This window comes from Calliphora vicina, chromosome 4 (assembly GCF_958450345.1).
Source record: "Calliphora vicina chromosome 4, idCalVici1.1, whole genome shotgun sequence".
In the NCBI taxonomy this organism is placed as follows: domain Eukaryota; kingdom Metazoa; phylum Arthropoda; class Insecta; order Diptera; family Calliphoridae; genus Calliphora; species Calliphora vicina.
In genome coordinates this window covers 26,459,201-26,477,182 of record NC_088783.1, presented here as the reverse complement: position 1 = coordinate 26,477,182, position 17,982 = coordinate 26,459,201, and the positions used below count along the sequence as shown (strand labels likewise).

The window sequence follows — 17,982 nt, the reverse complement described above, 5'->3', positions numbered from 1 at the left end:
GTTATTATTTATAATACTTTGCTTTAATATTACTTTTTTATTACATGTTTTTTTTTATAATAGACAAAGAGTGGCTTTTTTTATTAATTATGTATATTTAAAGTGTAGTTAACGGATAATTTTAAAATAAAAAAAACAGTATATTTCCTTAATTAGGAATAATTGAAAAATTTTAACATTTTAAAGAAAAATAATTTAAGATAATTTTTTAGGTTTTTTTATTGTACAAAAGCAAAAAAAATAAAATAATAATTTAAACAACAGGAGGTTGTTACACTGCAAGTAAAAATTAAATTAATTCCATAAATTTATTGCAGTGTAAACCCGCCAGGCCTCATAATATGTTCAAGTCTATGAAATAAAAAAATAAAATTAAATTTAAATTTAACTAAAAGTAAAATCAAATAAATAACTAAAAAATAACTTTAACATAATTAAAAATTAAGTAAATATTTTACATTAATAGAGTATAAATAAAAATAGCAATAAATTAAATAATTTAAATTATAAATAAATAAAACTAAATTAGAGTAAAATGTTTTTTTTTTACAAAAACTAAAATAAATAAATTAAATTTTATTAATAAATAAGGATACAAGATCAAAATGAAAAATAATATGAAATTTAATGTATCTGGTGGGATTTAAATAAAGAAAAAACATGTCATGATGATTATTTTTTTTAGCAAATAATCAGTTTAGTTAAAGTATAATAAATAAATAGAGAAAAAACAAAAAAATATAATAAATAAATACACTTATAAAAAGAGTTAAGTTGAAAGAGTTTTTCTTTTTGCCATTATTAAGTATTTAGATTTTTTGTTTTGTATTTTTATTTATTTTTTTATATAAACTCTAGCAGGCTTATATTTGCTACACACAAAAAATGTTCATAAAATTTATATTCATTTCTTTGAGCCACATGCATGATGAAATATATATCGTCCACTTAAATGCAAAAGGACGTAACTACACTTTTTAATTTTTTTTTTACAGCAGAAGAAAAAAAAGTTATACAACCAATAATAATAAAGTCAAACGTCCGTTTGAATTTCTTTAACAAAGTTGTGATTTTTGATCGCAGAGGTCTAAACATTTGCGTGATCATGTGAACCATAATCAATTAAAAATTTGATTTTTAATTTTTGTGTAGTTAAGTCCCTTTGCATTTAAGATGACGATATGTTTGTGTATGAGTTTGTGTGTATGTTTGTGTTTGTATGTGTGTGATAATAAATTAATAAATATATTTAAATAACTTCATGTCAATGTTCTTCTCAAAGTTTTTATATGTATGGATTTGTTTATGTGTGTTTTTGTGTATATGTTTGTTTAATGATTAATTTTTAACATCAAACTTTCTTAAAAATTAATGAGATTTATCTAATAAGTTGCTTTCTAGACCAATTCAAACTTGTGTTTTTATTTTAAGTAATTTGTCCAAATTTTTTGTTTCCTCTTCTGGAATTTCCTCAAACATTAGTTTGTTTTACTGCCTTGTATGTTTTCTCCCTGTTTTACTGCCATTTATTTGTTTCAGTTTGTTTTTCTTAACGAAATTATTCTGAATCATTATTTTCACAATAATTTTGCACCAATTGCAAAATACGTTCAAACTCTTCTATCAAATTCTTGATTATAAGAAAATCTCGTACTCGGCGTCCCATATTATAATTGAATTCCACCTTATTGTTGGCTAAATCTGGTTTTTCTATGGCCAAAATATCCAATAAATTATTGGTTTCCTTCATGTTGAACCGGATTTCGGTCTTGACCAATTTAAAGAAGTTCACAATCTTATCAATTGATATCTCTTCGCCGTGCTCAATTTTGGTCTTGTTTTCATTTGTATCTTCGGAGGCAAAATCAATGAGTTGATCGAAGTTGTGTAGATTCAGATAGAATTCATGGATTTCCCGGTGTAGCTGAAATGTAAAGAAGTGAAAAAAATAAATTAAAATGATTATGAAATGGAAGATAAGGATATGTATGATAATCTGTGAATATTTTGGGGCAGCCTTCTTTTAATATTTTAACTAAATAAAGATATTTTTTCTTTCTAAATTAATATTAATGACACAACTTATACAGCAATAAATCAGCGAGTTTCAGTAATATGAAAATAGGAAATAGGCTCGTTGCCTATTGAAAATGTTATTTTTTATCTCGCTCTGCAAACCACAACCATTGAAAAGTATTGTAGAACATTAAAATAACCTACGGATCGATATTACTTATATGACAGCTGTCATTTTATGCATATCTGTTGTAGTTGTTGTTGTAGCAGCAGTGATTGCTGAGTTGACATCCCTTGGCCGAGTGAACTCGGGTCATTCCGGTGCGTAGAACCGGCTGTCGTGGGAACGATGTATATCTGTAATAGTCTATGATTAATTGTAAGAGACAATTTTCATTCTTATGAGTTTTGTTTCAGACTATTTTACGAATGTTTATTCGAGAGCTTCGAATTAAATTATTAAATTTGAGCTTAATTCAAATTCGGCATTAAAAAATGTCAGCCATTCATTCCATTAATCATTACCAAAATCGAATTCTTAAGCTTCATTCAAATATGTTCTTTTATTTAAATAGAATTCATTCATCGTTAAATTAATACACAACAGAATTCATACTAATTGAATTAAAATATTTTTTCTTCATTCAATTTCTTTTCGTTTTTAATTATTTACATGAATCAAAGAATAGAATGAATTAAAAACTTTTGAAGTTCTGACTTTTTTAATGGAATGGTTAAGAGGATATATTTAGTTTAATTTTGAAAACTAAATCAAGAATTAATTCTTTCGAAGCTTTGGTTGCCGTCATTGATTAATAAAAGGACGAAATCTTTAGTTGAAAACCCTAAATCTGTTGCAAAAAACTTAAGTATTTCATTATTGCCACTCAATCTGTAAAAACTAAAAGCTTTTTTAGTACTTTGAAGCTTTTATAAGTTGAACAATTATAAAAGCATTAATAAAGAAAAAGCTTTAATGATTATAATAGCTAAAGCTTAAATAGTTTAAATATTTAAAGGGCAAAAAGATTGGGGAAAAGTTCTCTTATAAAAACAATATTTGCTTATAGATAATAAATACTCTCCATTTCAGAGTACTTTTGTTAAGCTTAGTGTTTATTTTAAAAAGTTTATCATAAAAGTTTCCCTCACACTACTGTGTAATATTTTACGCTAAAGTATAGGGCTTTTTTAATACAATCTTAAGGTTGTTGACAATATTTGACATCGTAAAAAACACTATTTTGAAAAAAGCTTGGGACCATCTGGTTTATAAATAAAAAGCTTAAAAAAGTTTGATATTTCTTTAAGATTTTGAACTTATTTAAAGCTGTGTAACATTTCTCTGTCGGTTAGCTTTCAAGAAAAAGCTTTGTAAATTTCTTTCACAATCTTATCATTTGAAAATATTTGCCCAATTCACAACTGGTGTTGTAGCGTTGTATCGTTGTATGTCGTAATTTTTTTTATTAATGTTTTGTTTTTGTTTCGAAAAATTTGTTTGAAAAATATTTACGACATACAACGATACAACGCTACAACACCAGTTGTGAATTGGGCAATTGTAGTTTTCTAATATTTTTTAACAGATATCGAAGGACTTCCAACAAACTTATGTAAACATAATATGTATTAAAGCTTTTTAGTGCCATTTTGTTTTGTTATGCGTGATTTTAAAATTTGTTTCAAATCTTATTTAAAACTTACCTCATTTTCAATTGAAACTGGTTTGCGATTGGGGTTTCTGGTTTCCAAACTAATTAGTTTCCATGTCTCCGACATACCCTCAAAAGTTTCATTGCCACGATCTCTTAACTGTAAAAAAGGATTAAAAAAATGATTAAAAATTTAAATCACAGAAAATACAAAAAATATATCCTATCAAATCGAATAATTTTGAAGACATTTTAAAATCCCAATGCAAAAATATTTAAAAACTATTTAAAATTTAATGAAAATATACCTTTAATTAGAAAAGTATCTAAATTAAATAAATTTAATGATCTGATGTACGGGTTTAATAGGTGTGACTTTAAGATCTAGTTTAAAATTTTAGTTTATTTTAAAAAACAATAAATAAATCCTTTCTAGCCATTGAAAAAATGTAGTTACACATGTTTATTAGACTTTTTAACAATACTATGGTCACTCTTATTATTTATATGCGGTATATATGGAACTCACATAATTGTGGCAATAATTTCAATGTTTGTAGTAAATAAATATATGTTTTCAGATTATGATTACCATAATAGCGGCAACAATCATGTGAATCGTAACTTTAACATATTATGATTGCCGAAATCAACTTGAAAAATTTGGAAATGGCTACGTAAACATGCACAACTATATTTTTTCTCTGTGTGCACCTGTTGCAATTATAACAGGTGAAATACATAAGTAAAAAGCTATAATTTTTTTTGTGAAAAACCCCCCAAGATCTATCTATCTATTATTTATAATTAGATATGGACAAAATCCCCTTTAATTAATTTAAAACAATATTAATTAAAATCGCAAAAGAATCATAAGATGTACTTACATAGCTGGCGCATAAGTTTTTGATGTACTCCATGCTGGCATTCATTTGGTTGTGCAAATTATGATAGACATTGTTGCCGTTGCAACTCATTTTGTACTGTTGCAACTGATGATGGGTAGATGTAACGGGTGCTGCACGCTGATGCAGATGATGACGATGATGGGGTTGGGTTTGAGGATGGCGCCTTAGTGTTTGACTTGGTGAAAATATATGATTCTTTTGTACTTGTTGCTGTTGTTGTTGCTGCTGCTGCAGATGATGTATTGAAGGTGGATGTGGTAGTGATGTTTGCTGTCGCTGTAGCTGTAACTGTTGTTGTATTTGCTGCTGCTGTTGATTGTGTTGTCTTTGTTCTTCTAACAGTTTTTGATGATAGCGTTCTCTGTAGACATTTGTGTGTAAAATGAGTTTTCGACCTGATGTAGCAACACGGCGCGCTGGCAACGCTTGTGTGGTTTGTATTAATATGGCACACAAAATAAATAATAGGAAAAAGATTAATTCTGCAAAGAAAGACAATAGAAATATTTTTTATAATTTTTATATTTTTAACATTAATTTTTGCTATGATACATAGTGCATATTATAAATAAAAGAAAACCTTAACGAAAATCCTAGAAAATCTTATACATTTAGTTAGAAATAGTAGCATACTTTGAGGAGGATGTAAAAAACACAGTCTATGAACTCCTGGTCAATTTAATTTAAATTGTGTTACATACGTTTTAAATAAACCAGGTGAATGAACTTGGAAATCAAACAAAAAAACTATTTCATTGTTTAAGTGCAATTTTTACATAAGAGTACGTGACTTTAGTAAAAATTTGATTTTTTTAAGGCAATTTCAATTCGTTTTGTAAGTATTACTATAAACTTGCTGTTTATATTTTTTCCCCAACCTATCCCACTGATAAACTTGTTACGGTGTGGTCCGTTTGTCAGCCATTGAATGAAATCGATTTGTCACGTCATCATTAATGAACTGATGATCTTCAGTTTTCTTTATTCCAACTCATCTCATTTCTTTTCATTTTAGCCAACTTTAATTAAGCAAAATGCGGTAATTAGTACAAAAACGTTCAATACACATGTCGTATTTTAAGAATTTTTTAATTTTTCATTCAGTTGTTGTCGACTGGTTGGTTGGTTGGTCGGTTGGCTGGCTTAAGCTTAACAGTTTCAATACATATTCGTATTTTATTCAATTGGGCCACCACATGTGTTGTGTGTTTAGATTATGTTCGAAATAAATTATCAACATTTCATTTCTGTATACTTAACCGGCCGGCTTTATAATCGCAATTTGTTGCAGAGCTTCCTCAATTGTTTTAGTCTGTTAGTGCTGGCAAAAGAAAAAAATCTGTGAAACAAGTTCAAGGTGTATGTTATATTTCTTAATGGGCATTTTTTTAGTTGATGTTGTAAAATGGATATTTCCATGAAATTTGATTTAATTTTTTTATTTATTTTGCAGAAAATGCAATTGTGTTTCTAATTTCTTAAAGAAAATCGGATAAATATCTGAATTAAATTCAAATTTAATTTAAACAAAAATATCTCACTTAGTGAAAACAGTTTTAGCTGCAACAACCAATATCATCAGTCAATAAAAATTTAATTCAGTAGGCCTAAATTCTGTTATTTAAATTTAAATCTAGTAGATAAAATCTTTAAATTTATTAGCTGTAACCGAATTATTCCTTTAGCAATAGATTTGGCTGTTATATACTTTGTAGATAAGACATATAGATGCGAAAGCTCTTTTGCCAGGCAAGATGATCATATTGCTAGCTTATTATGCAAATTTACTAAGTCCCTTTTCACAAATTTTACAGGAGACACAAAAAACGTTCCAAAATAATATAATTTAAATATTTTTTGAAAACTTACGACTCTAAAAGCGATAATAGGGTCGATGGAGGTTTCGTTATTGAGAATTTTGGGACTGCTCTTCAGGCAGAAAGCCGGGTATCCCTAAATGAGATAGCGGTACATTCTAGGATATCACTTATGTGGGTCCCTGTACACGATGGAAATCAGGGTAAATAGCTGATAAATTGGAAAAAAAGGTGTGCGATGATTGATGAGGAGGCGATTGGTCCCTTTTCTGGTATTCCCCTTGCAAAATACATTGTTTTCTTTATTACAGGATACTGTATGCTAGAAGACTTGTGCCTACGGTACAACGACCACTGTAGAAGCTGTCATAACGAAGAAGAGGAGGAAACTTTATCCTCGGAATCCCATTCCTATTGTGTTTAGATGAGTTATCAAGGATGAATCCCGCAGGACAAATCTACTTATGGAATTCCATCGTGAGCAAAAAGGGCTAATTGTTTACTTTATTACAGACCTCTGTATGCTAGAAAACTGTCCCACCTATACTTCCAATGCCCGGCTCTGACAAACTTGATGGAACGTATCCTCGGAATCCCATTCCTATCCTGTTTAGATTAGCTATCAAGGATGAATCTGAGACGAATCCACTACTTCATCAGATAATCTGGTTGGTTCATCTCGGAGACAAATATCCTGCTATTAACCTCTTGAGTATCACAATGTGATCAGTTTTGAATGGATCCAATTGAGCTGCTTGATGAGTAGCTGCCCATGAAACCTAACCTTACATTTACTGACACCATGGAAACGCCCATACATTTGTAGACTAAACAAGATTTTACAATTATCGTTGACAACAACTACTACTAAACTACATGTTTGCTACATACCAAACCTACCGCAACGTTACAAATTCAATCACTAAACAGCCAATGGAAGAAATAAAAAAAAAATAAAAAAAAATATTGAAAATATCTTTGAGTCTACATAAATGAAATTTTACAAGATGAACATTAGAAATTCACTTAATTACCTACATACAACGTAGATCTAAGTAAATGAAACAACAGGCCAAGAGAGCATTGTCACATGCACACTCAGAGGTATACAAACACACCAGAGCTGTAAATGAATCATTATTTTTTTGATGTTAATTCGTTACGAATTAGCTTAATATTGAATTAATTCTTTTCACAACAAAAAAGAATTGAATGAAATTCGAATCAATTTAAACGAATTAGGCAGAAATGAATTTCTAAAAAGGAGTTGCAATTGGTTTTCAAATGAATTGTAATTCATTTGAAATTGAATTGATTTTGAATTCAATTCAAATGAATTAGAACAGTGAATTGCAATTCAAATGAATGAATTTAATAATGTGTTGTAATCAATTAAATTCAAGACCTTATCTAGGGGGAATGAAAAATTAAATTGATTTTGAATTCAATTCAAATGAATTAGAACAATGTATGGCAATTGAAATTAATGAAAACAAAAATTAAATTCAAGAACAGATCTAGGAGGAATGAAAAATAAAAATTTAAGTTTCTTTTAGCAAATAAACTAAATTTTCTCATACCAAATAATTAAATTCCTATTCTGCCGCTACCAGACAATTCCAGTATATCTTGGGAATTTAAAATTTTTGTTTTTGGACTGTGCTAGGAGAAATACCAAACGAGATTAAATGCTTGCTGTCTTTTACATAAAAAATTAGTTGAATAACAAAACGACAGTGATTACTGTTGATTTACTTAGAACAACAATTCAATTCAAATGAAGTGGAAATGAATTGAAAATTCGTTATTCTAATTCATTTGACTTAGAAATGAATTGCAATTAATTTTTTACCAAATTCATTTGAATTAACTCAAATTTCAGTCAATTAATTTTTTGTGTGAAAAGAATTAATTCAAAATTTGCTAATTCAGTGCATAAATAATTCGCGAATTAATTCAAAATTGAATGAATCATTTACAGCTCTGAAACACATACACACACATAAACTCACATCCAAATAGCATAAATAATTAACAAGTTAATTTTTATAAAACGCGTATGCGTGTGGGCTAATACCAACCGAGTGTGTGCGTGTGCGAAGAGAAAGGTTTTATAAAATGTTGGCAAAATTTAATTACTGTTATAATAAAAAAAAAAATAATAAATCAAACTCATTAAAAGCAAAAAATAGATAAAATAAAACCAATACATATGTATGTTTGTAGCTATGTAATGATATTAGAAAAGTATGTTGGACAACAAGGCGTATGATTATTAAAGATTTCTAATACAAAAATATATTACACAGTGTGCTGCTGCAGATAACTGTAACACTCACACACCAAAGAAAATATTAAAAAGAAGATGAAGTATAAATGTAATAAAAATAAAACTAAAATTAGATAAATTAACACCCAACATCAGTTTTATTTGCAATTTACTAGAAAACCTAGTTAAAAGGGATGTGTATGTCATTATTGGCTGCCACACATCAACCTGCATTTCTCACTGTTGCGTTAAATCAATTAAGAAAACTGATAAAACTCCAATAATTTGTATCACAATAAATCTTTATACATCTATACAGAAATACATATTTTTATATATTTCTTTTTTAATTAGCTGCGAAACATACATATGTATACAAATACGCCTAATATATTAAACTATACTTCGCTTAAGCGTTAACACCGACAACGAACATTTGTTGTACTCATTATTTTGTGCTGTTAAAAAGAAAAACTCCCACATCAAGTCTTGCTATTTTGCTAGTTCTATTTAATTGCTTATGTATGACCTGTTTTTGTTTCGGAATTTTTCCCATTTTCTCTTTCATTAGAGAAAAGAAAACTGTTTATTATTGTATTATTTTTATTTATTTATTTTTTTGTTTTATTAAATATTTCTTAAAATAGTTACACACAATTTCCTATTTCTAAATCCATTGCAAGTTTTCCCTTTTTTTCTAAATCTAGCTAGATTTTGATTTGCCTTAATTTACAAAGTTTGCCATTTACGTACAAGATTTACCATGACAACTTATTATCAAATGTCATATTGTTAGCTATGACTACAGAAATCTAAATGTGACAAAAACAAATAAATTCCCTAAAATAATTAAACAGTAAAGAGATTTGTTGTGACAACCAAATTTCCAGTTAATTAAAAACTATAGCTAAAAGCCATAATCTCAACAACACAAGGTTGCGATCAGTTATTGAACCAAAGCTTTATTGTTGTAATGATCATGTTGCGATAATTTCATTTATTAAACATTTAATACTAATATATTCCTATAGTTTTAAATATAATTAAGCTGTACAAAAATACATTTTTTAATTGAAAAATCTTCATTATTTTGTAGTGAAAAAATGTATTTTTATAAACATTTTGTTTTAGCTGTTAATATTAAAGTTGTTAATTGAATTTTTTGAAATTTTGGAAGCTTTTTGTTTACAGGACATCCTACATTATTTAATTTTATTGTTTTACCTACATGCATTCTTTTACTACAAAAAAAGAAAATTTAATAAGATCAATGATTATGTTTGCAGTTTCCGGTTAATATGATAAAATGATTCATTTAAGTTATTTACCTTAAACTTAGTCATTCTTGCAAAAATATTAAAAAAAAAATCGTCATGTAAAGAAATGTCGTTATACATTATAATATTCTTATATGACATCACTACAATTGATCTGTTTTATTGCAAAGTAAATAGTAATAAATACCAGCTATTTGAAGTATTATTTGTAAAGTACAGATAAGTGACAATGTTTTAGGCTATTAATATAAATACAAATGTACAGAATTATTTATCGCTAATTTAAGGTAAAAATCTAGCTAAGAATAAGGTTAATCAGAAATTAAATATGGGCATATGCACAAAGTGGACCTCTTTTTTTTCTAACATTAAAAAGGAGGTCTAAATTTGTGTAATAAGTCAGAAAATTGCATTGAAAACTTAAAATATATTTTTTCTTGGTCATATCTACTTTTAATGACATTTTCTCTTTAGTATTTATTGTTCTTGACTGCAGTCATCCTATAAATTAGTTCTATCAACAAAAAATATTAGAAAAACATGAAAAAGGCCGAACAAACCTTGATTAACGGTAAATATTTCATGTGATTTTATTCAAGTTCTAATGTCGCATTCGTGTCAAATCCAAGTATAGTGGCTTTAACTAAAAAAAGTTACTGCAAACTCAAAACATTTTATTTTGCTTCTCAAAATGTGTCACGTTCGGCATCGCAAGTGAATCTTTTTGATATATTGTTTTTCATTTCCACATAAAACTATCGATTGAAGCCTGGATTTAGACAATTAGGTCCTAAAAGCAGCTCAAACGGCTCAGTCATTGAAAAATAATAATTTTATTCACTTCGCTTGTCTAAAATAATAATATAATAAATAGGCAGTTTTCTATAGTTTATGAAATTTTGAATTTAATAATAGGTATTGACATGACGCAAAAATATGTAGCGTGACAAATCTAAACAAAAGCCTATGCATTTATTTCAACAAGACTAGCTAGATTAGTCCATTTTAATTTAAAAAAATCTCGCTAATTTATGCATTTTTCTAGAGGCAGCCAAAACGAGTTCCATTTTTTGTCTCGTTCGGGATACCATGTTTATTGCTAATATATGGAAAATAACAAATTTACAAAACTTATCTGTTGCACAAAACATACTGCAAATAAGAAAAAACTGAAGATTTCTTTATTTTTTCACTTCAAATGCATATGAATGTCGCGTTCGTGATCAAGGAGTTCATGTGGAACTTTGTGCATGCAAATGCTATAAATTTGTAGCAATTATTCGAATTCTATGAAAATGTCGTATCAAAAGTGACAGCATATTTCGTTGTGATAGCTTCTGTAATAAATAATGTTCTCAAAAAAAGGTCAAATAAAAAATTCGAAAAAATACACATAAACCTTATTTGTTTTTCTTACTAATACGTTCGCAAGGCTTGAGTTTTTGACAACTGACTAGACTTTACAATATGAAACCAGTTGTTTGTCTAAGATGACGGGCAACTTACAAGTAAAGGGATTGAATTTGAATTCATCCCTAGCCCTAAATAACGAGTCAGGTAACTAGTGTCAGTTCTAGTGCCCTGGTTCTACTGCAAGATACAAAATATATGTTGTTATAATGAAAATGCCTTTTTTCTATTCAATTATTTCTAGTCTTTCGATACCTCATTTCCATAAAATCTAAAGAAACTTTCAGTTTCAAAATAAATAAATTATTGAGTTGCATTTTATAAATACCATTTTTAATGCAATTTTAGAGCAAAAATGGAAAAAATTGTGGTAACGATGGGAAATTTCAACAAATTTACCATAAATAACAATGCAACAATTAAATAATATTTGAACTGAATAAAAATATATAAGTACTTGTGGTTTTGATAACAAACACTTTTCAATGGTATTAATAGCAAAATGAGGTGCTATGAATGAAAGTCTCAAATCAAATCGTTTAACTATCAAAAACAAAACACTTTTTTGTTCTCTTTGGTGCACATTTAATAACTAAATACATTTTGTCATTTAGTAGAGAGAAGACAATCTGATTTGTCAAACCAAAAATAACACAAAGCATATGTATGATACAACAACAAAATGCATTGGCTGATATGGATATTGTTGTTGCGAGAGTTAGGTTTTTGAAAATAAGTCTTGACTCTATGTTGTGTTAAGTTGTTGTGTTAATAATTATTTGTAAAGGAATTTTCATTGGAATGTGTTTGAATTTGCCAAATGTCTAAATTACTTTTGCAATTATATGCTTTGAATTATTATAGTAAAAAATAACTTGGGCCAGAATAAATTAAATATCTCTTATTACAGCAAAAAATCTACCGAAATGTTCAAAAGCAGATATAGAACTTCATAAATAATGTTATGATGTAAAATTGAAACAATATGGAACGATTTGGTTTATATTTTTGAGCTGTATTGAGGAATAAAATAAATAAAATTTTACATGAATTCATAAAATTGTATTTACATTTTTGACCTTGACCTGTTTAGTTTAATTTTTTTATAATAAATTAAATTTTTTAATTTAAATCGGAAGAAATGTTGACACAAAAACGGATCTAATAAAAAATTAAAATTTTTATGGAATTATTTTTTATCTTAAAACAAATAGTTTGCTCTATAAACTTCAGCTTTTTCCACTAAACCAAAATCATCAACAAAATGTTTAAAAAAAAAAAAAAAAAAAAAATAAGGAATTTTAACGAACAATTCGAATAACAAGAAAAAGGTAAACAAATTCATGGCTATTCCTGTTCTCACTTTCACCATTCACCCTATTTTTAAAAGCATAATTACAACAATATAATATAAAATAAGATTTCGAAAATTATATAATTAAGGTGAAAAAAATCACTTGTAAACATTTATAATTAGAAATGCTGAGAAAATTAGATACTATTGTTGTAATTATGCTTCCAAAAATAGAGTGAATGGTGAAAGTGAGAACAGGAATAACCCTGATTGTTTTTCATAAATCACAAGAATTTTTTATATTTTTGTTATGTCAAAATATCAAATATTTAAAGAGCGTTGGAAATTATAAACTTCTTTTAATAAAATCTAACTCTATGTTTTATTAAAAACAAACATATTTTTAATAAAAATGTCATTACAAATGTTGTAAAATTTTCATTTTTGTTATAATTTTCTCACTCTTATAAATTTCAGAACATAAGTAGATAAAAACGTATAAATTGAGAACTCTCCTGTTAAAGACCTAACTCAGTTGTCAAAAACCTAAGTGGAAAAAACAAAAACAACACTTGTATATGTGATGATTTTGAGTAATTTTTTGTTTGAGTTTTTTTTTCTAGTTTCCTCTCTATGGTTAAGAATACAGGGGTAAAAGAAAAGTTCATTCATTATTGTGAGAAAGTTTAATCGAAAATAATAATATGGAATTTGAAATTTTTTTTTTGTATAAAACTTTAATTTAAAAGAAAAATGTTATGAATTTTATTTTTGGAAAAAATTAATATATTTTTCCAAATAATGCCAATAAAACTAAATCTGCTTAGATTTCGTTTATTTTTTTATGTTTCTCTTACTAGTTTTATTAGAAATGTATTCGAATAAAGCTAAAATTTCATAATAAATTAGTGGCTTAAATATTTCTCAAATTAGCAGCCTGTTTATATATAAAATTATAGAGCATTCGATTCGTCAAAACAATGAATGAAATTTTGTTTTCGGTTTTAAAACGAATTTTTAAAATTTTCTTGAAATTTTGACAAACAAATAATAAGAACAAATTTTAAAATTTTTGTGATTTACAAAAACCCATTTTTTTAACTCATTCATTTGTATTCGATTCTTTAATAATGAATTTTGTTAATTTAATAGGAAATTAAATTTTAAAAAAATTGACAAACACCTACATAAATTGATTTGTTCTTAATTATTTATTTCTCAACATATTTGAATTGGAATTTTAATTAATTTATATTATTTTTGTTTAACAAACTTAAATATCTTAATAAATTAAAGAAAAGAAAAAAACTGTTATTTTTACTCACTTGTCTTTTGTGTTTTGTATAAATAATTATTATTAAAACTAGCATTAAAATGGCAGGATTTTGAAAAATTAACTAAATTAGTAGATAATAATAATGATGATGATGACGATAATAACGTTGTTGGTAACAATAACGACGACGACGATGATGATAATGTTGAGGATATTGTAGATGCTGATACTGATTTTAAGGACGTTTTTATCTCTAATGCTGTTGTAGAGCATTTTTGAGCATTTGTTATTGTGGCTGATGTGTTGTTATGTTTAAAGTTATAATTTGATTTATCACAATTTGCTGTTGTTGGATTATGTATAGAATTTCTATAAAAATCTTGTATATGATCTGATGAGCATTCCATAAAATTTCTTTTGTGTAACAGCACAGTACGAGGATCAGCCTTAGGCTGTTTTAATGCAATTTCAGGATAAATATCTTCCATTTTTGTGATTAAGTACGAGTATTGTTTTATGTAGGTATATAATACTTTTAATTAATACTTTTTGTTTGTTTGTTTGTGCTGTTCTAAATAATACTGTTTAGCACTGTTTTGTTTTGTTTGGTTTCAATTTATTTTTTAATACTTTAAATTCTTTATTTTTATTAAAACTTAGTTTATTTCATTTATATTAATTATTTTATTTAAAATTTTCTTTTAATTATTTATTTTAAAAATTTTCACTTCTTGGTTTAATAAATTTTATTAAAATTTTTCTACTTTTCTTTTCTTATTGAATTTATTTTCTTTTATATTATTTGTTTTGTATGGAAGTGTTTATTGTTTGACAACCAAATTGATATTAATGCAAAAGTGTTACTAAACCCAGTCTTATAAAAGTCATCGGCTAATGAGTATTGTTGGCAAAACTAATCGTTTAAATGTATTACTGCTGTTGTTGTCGTATGCTGTGTGTTGTTTTTTTATATATTTTTACTTCGGCTACTTTAATAATATTGTATCGTAAGTATATATTTATGCGATATATTAATAATACAACTTATAAGAAACCTAAAAGTACAACAATAACAACGACAGCATTCAAACATTAATACACGTGTAAATATAGAAATACCTCATTAGAGTGTGTGTGTAGAATTGTAAGAGCAAAAAATCACAACAACATCATCTCAATAACCAATCATTAAGTTGCTTTTGCCTAACTACCCACTCATACACTCACACAACATTCACCTATTTGCACTCACACAGCTAAACACAGCCATCCATCCATACGCTCACTTGTTTAACGAAAGATCAACAAGTGTAAAAATGTTGTTGTTGTTGTAGTTGCTTTTTTTTCGCCGCGCTCACGCATTCTCAGAGTTTGCGTTCGTTCGGATTTGTTTGTTTATTTTTACGGTTTTTTTCAAACTTAATAATGACGATGATGTTGCTGTTTAATAATATGGTGCAATTACATTTCATTGCGAACTTGAGAAGAGAGTTAAGTTTGTGGTTCGTTTACAAAAAATATTAATCCTCGTGCTAGTCGTGCTTATTGTTGTCGTTTTGGAAAGAGCTGTATGGTTTGTTGTTATAGCTCTACACCTATACAGCTACAAGTGTATCTGTGTGTCAGCACTTGAATGAATTTTGAAGAAATAGTTGGTGATGTTAATTGTAAGAGAAGCGTGTCGCTCACGATCGCGGGTTTTGACCCTCTGCCAGCTGATTATTGTTTTATTTAGTTAAGTGTTTGTCACATCATTTTAGAGGAATTAAATCATTAGGTGATATGAGAATGAGTTTTATTAAAAGTAGAACGTACGGATAAACCGAACGGATATGAATGTAAATACTAAATATAGTATTTCCAATCATTTGATTTATAAAATTAAGCAATTATGTATGAAAATGGAAAATTGTTATGGAATTTTATCTTAATTGATATTGGTTTCTGATTGCTAATAATTTTAGTGTTAAGATTTAAATTATTTTGCATTTATACAAGATTTATGATATAAATAGAAATTTTAGCCACAAGTTCTCGGTTTATAATTCACTTAAATTCACAAGATATTCTCGAAATTCTCTTAACGATTAGAATTTTTTACACATTTTTGTATTGAGTCAGAATATTTCAGATACAATTTATCTGCTTTCTAAAATTACTTTAATTCACATATTTATGAACAAGTTGTTCGGAAATTTTGTTCACATTAAACAAAAACTCTGTTTTTCATGAAAGGAGACAAGTTATTTTCTTTTCATGAAAAATACTTAATAACATTTTAAAACTTTTAATCAAAAAACACGAACGAACTTCAAAAACAATAACAAGAAAATCTGTTCAAAAAGTGGTGCTTCTATCCCTTTGATAATGTTGTGGGTGAAAAAAGATTACGTTATACGCTTGCCAAAATAAATTGTTTAGAAAAGAACACAAATAAAGGTAAAAGACATAATTTATGTCAGAAACGAAATTTGTAATGTGAAAGGTTGAATATTTTCCATAGAAATTGTTTAAAGCGTTTATCTTTTGTTCTATATGATGAGGCCCTTAAACTTAAATTTGCCAACTTGGAACAAGTACACTTTCATTTACTAGTTATTTTAACTTTATTTAACCTAGTATTTATTAATTTTATCACATATGCAATCATACGAGTACCTAATATAAAATAATAAGATTTGCATTTGTATTAAATGATATATTTATGCAGCAGACAGTATTCAATAACTTTAAATTCAAATATAATGTAACATTTTTGAGGATATTTTTTGAGATTATACATTTGTTTTGTTTGCTAAAACTCTAAGGCCTGGTAACTTTCATACAAATTATTTAAAAAAAAAAAATTAAAAAAAAATATTTAAACATTGATTAAGCTTAACTATGTTTAAAATTTTGATAATTTACCAGGCCTAAGTCCTTAAAATATCTTAAGCTCGGAGGATTTTGGTATTATATTTTGTGCTTTCATTTGACATCGGGATAGTTATCTGTAAGCAAAATATGTTTGGAAATAAATGCTGCTGTACTGGACATAAATCAAAAATATACTATTTTTTATAATATACATTTTATCTATCACGACGATATTTAAAAATATATATTTTGAGATTAAATTAAAAAATGAAGAAATTAAATTTTTAAATATTTGTAAAAAAAAAAAGTATAAAACTTTTGCATTTCTAAACATAAACATTCATACATTTTCTTTAAATTTACGGCAATTAATAGGTTAGAAGGTTTTGTTTAAGATATACCTTAAACAAAGGTTCGTAAAAATAAATTTTTAATTCTATTTACGACATCAAAACAAATATTTGTTCAATTCACAACTGACGTTGTCGTATGAGTTATAAGTCGTCTGAATCTACAATAGTTGTACAAATGTTGTTGATAATTTCTATATAAATATTTTGTACAACACCTACAACATTTTTACATATGTTTTTCGAATGTTGTATGAAAATTTAAGTGTTACCAAAAGTTCATATTTATACATAAATATGAACATTGCTAAATCTGTGTTCACAACCATAATAGTTTTATCATTCTCTTAATGAATTTATTACGAATTAATTCATAGGTTTAATTCCATTAAACCTCAAATGTTTTGGATTCATTCCTTTGATATTTTTTTTATTTGTAGAACTAATTCCTTATTAAAAGTTTCTTGAATTCAAATCCATTACAAAATTGCTATACAATTTTATTAAATGAGTTTATTTCTATTCAGTTTAGATATATTACAAAAAGACTTAAGTCAATTTCTATCCATTCTTCGCCAAGAAGCTTTGCAATGCATTGTGAGTATGATTAAAAATTAGGGTATTTTCAAAATGTTTATTTTTATTTTGAATAATTTGTACCATATAAATTTATACAACTCTCTGGCCATTTGCCAGAGAGAGTATTCATCATCGATCCAAACAAATAGTAGACAGAAAGGACACAGTCTGGACTATAAGGAGGATAAGGCAATACTTCCCAACCACTTCCTTTTAAATAGTATTTAACAGGTAACATGCAACATGTTGAATAATTTGTAACAGCGTTATCATGA

General features: G+C 27.0%; 1 protein-coding gene across 1 annotated transcript in view; it reads right to left on the bottom strand.

The window, feature by feature from the left end:
- Positions 1-1,413: 1,413 nt before the first annotated feature.
- The window catches only part of LOC135957262 (integrator complex subunit 4 homolog), a 45,115-nt gene continuing 28,546 nt past the window's right edge, over positions 1,414-17,982 (bottom strand). Inside the window, exons 2-4 of the mRNA XM_065507980.1 lie at positions 4,559-5,061; positions 3,724-3,831; positions 1,414-1,924 (exon numbers count right to left, since the gene is read on the bottom strand). Of these exons, the coding sequence (XP_065364052.1) occupies positions 1,559-1,924; positions 3,724-3,831; positions 4,559-5,061 (977 nt within the window). The 3' untranslated portion in view covers positions 1,414-1,558. The remainder of the gene's footprint in view (positions 1,925-3,723; positions 3,832-4,558; positions 5,062-17,982) is intronic.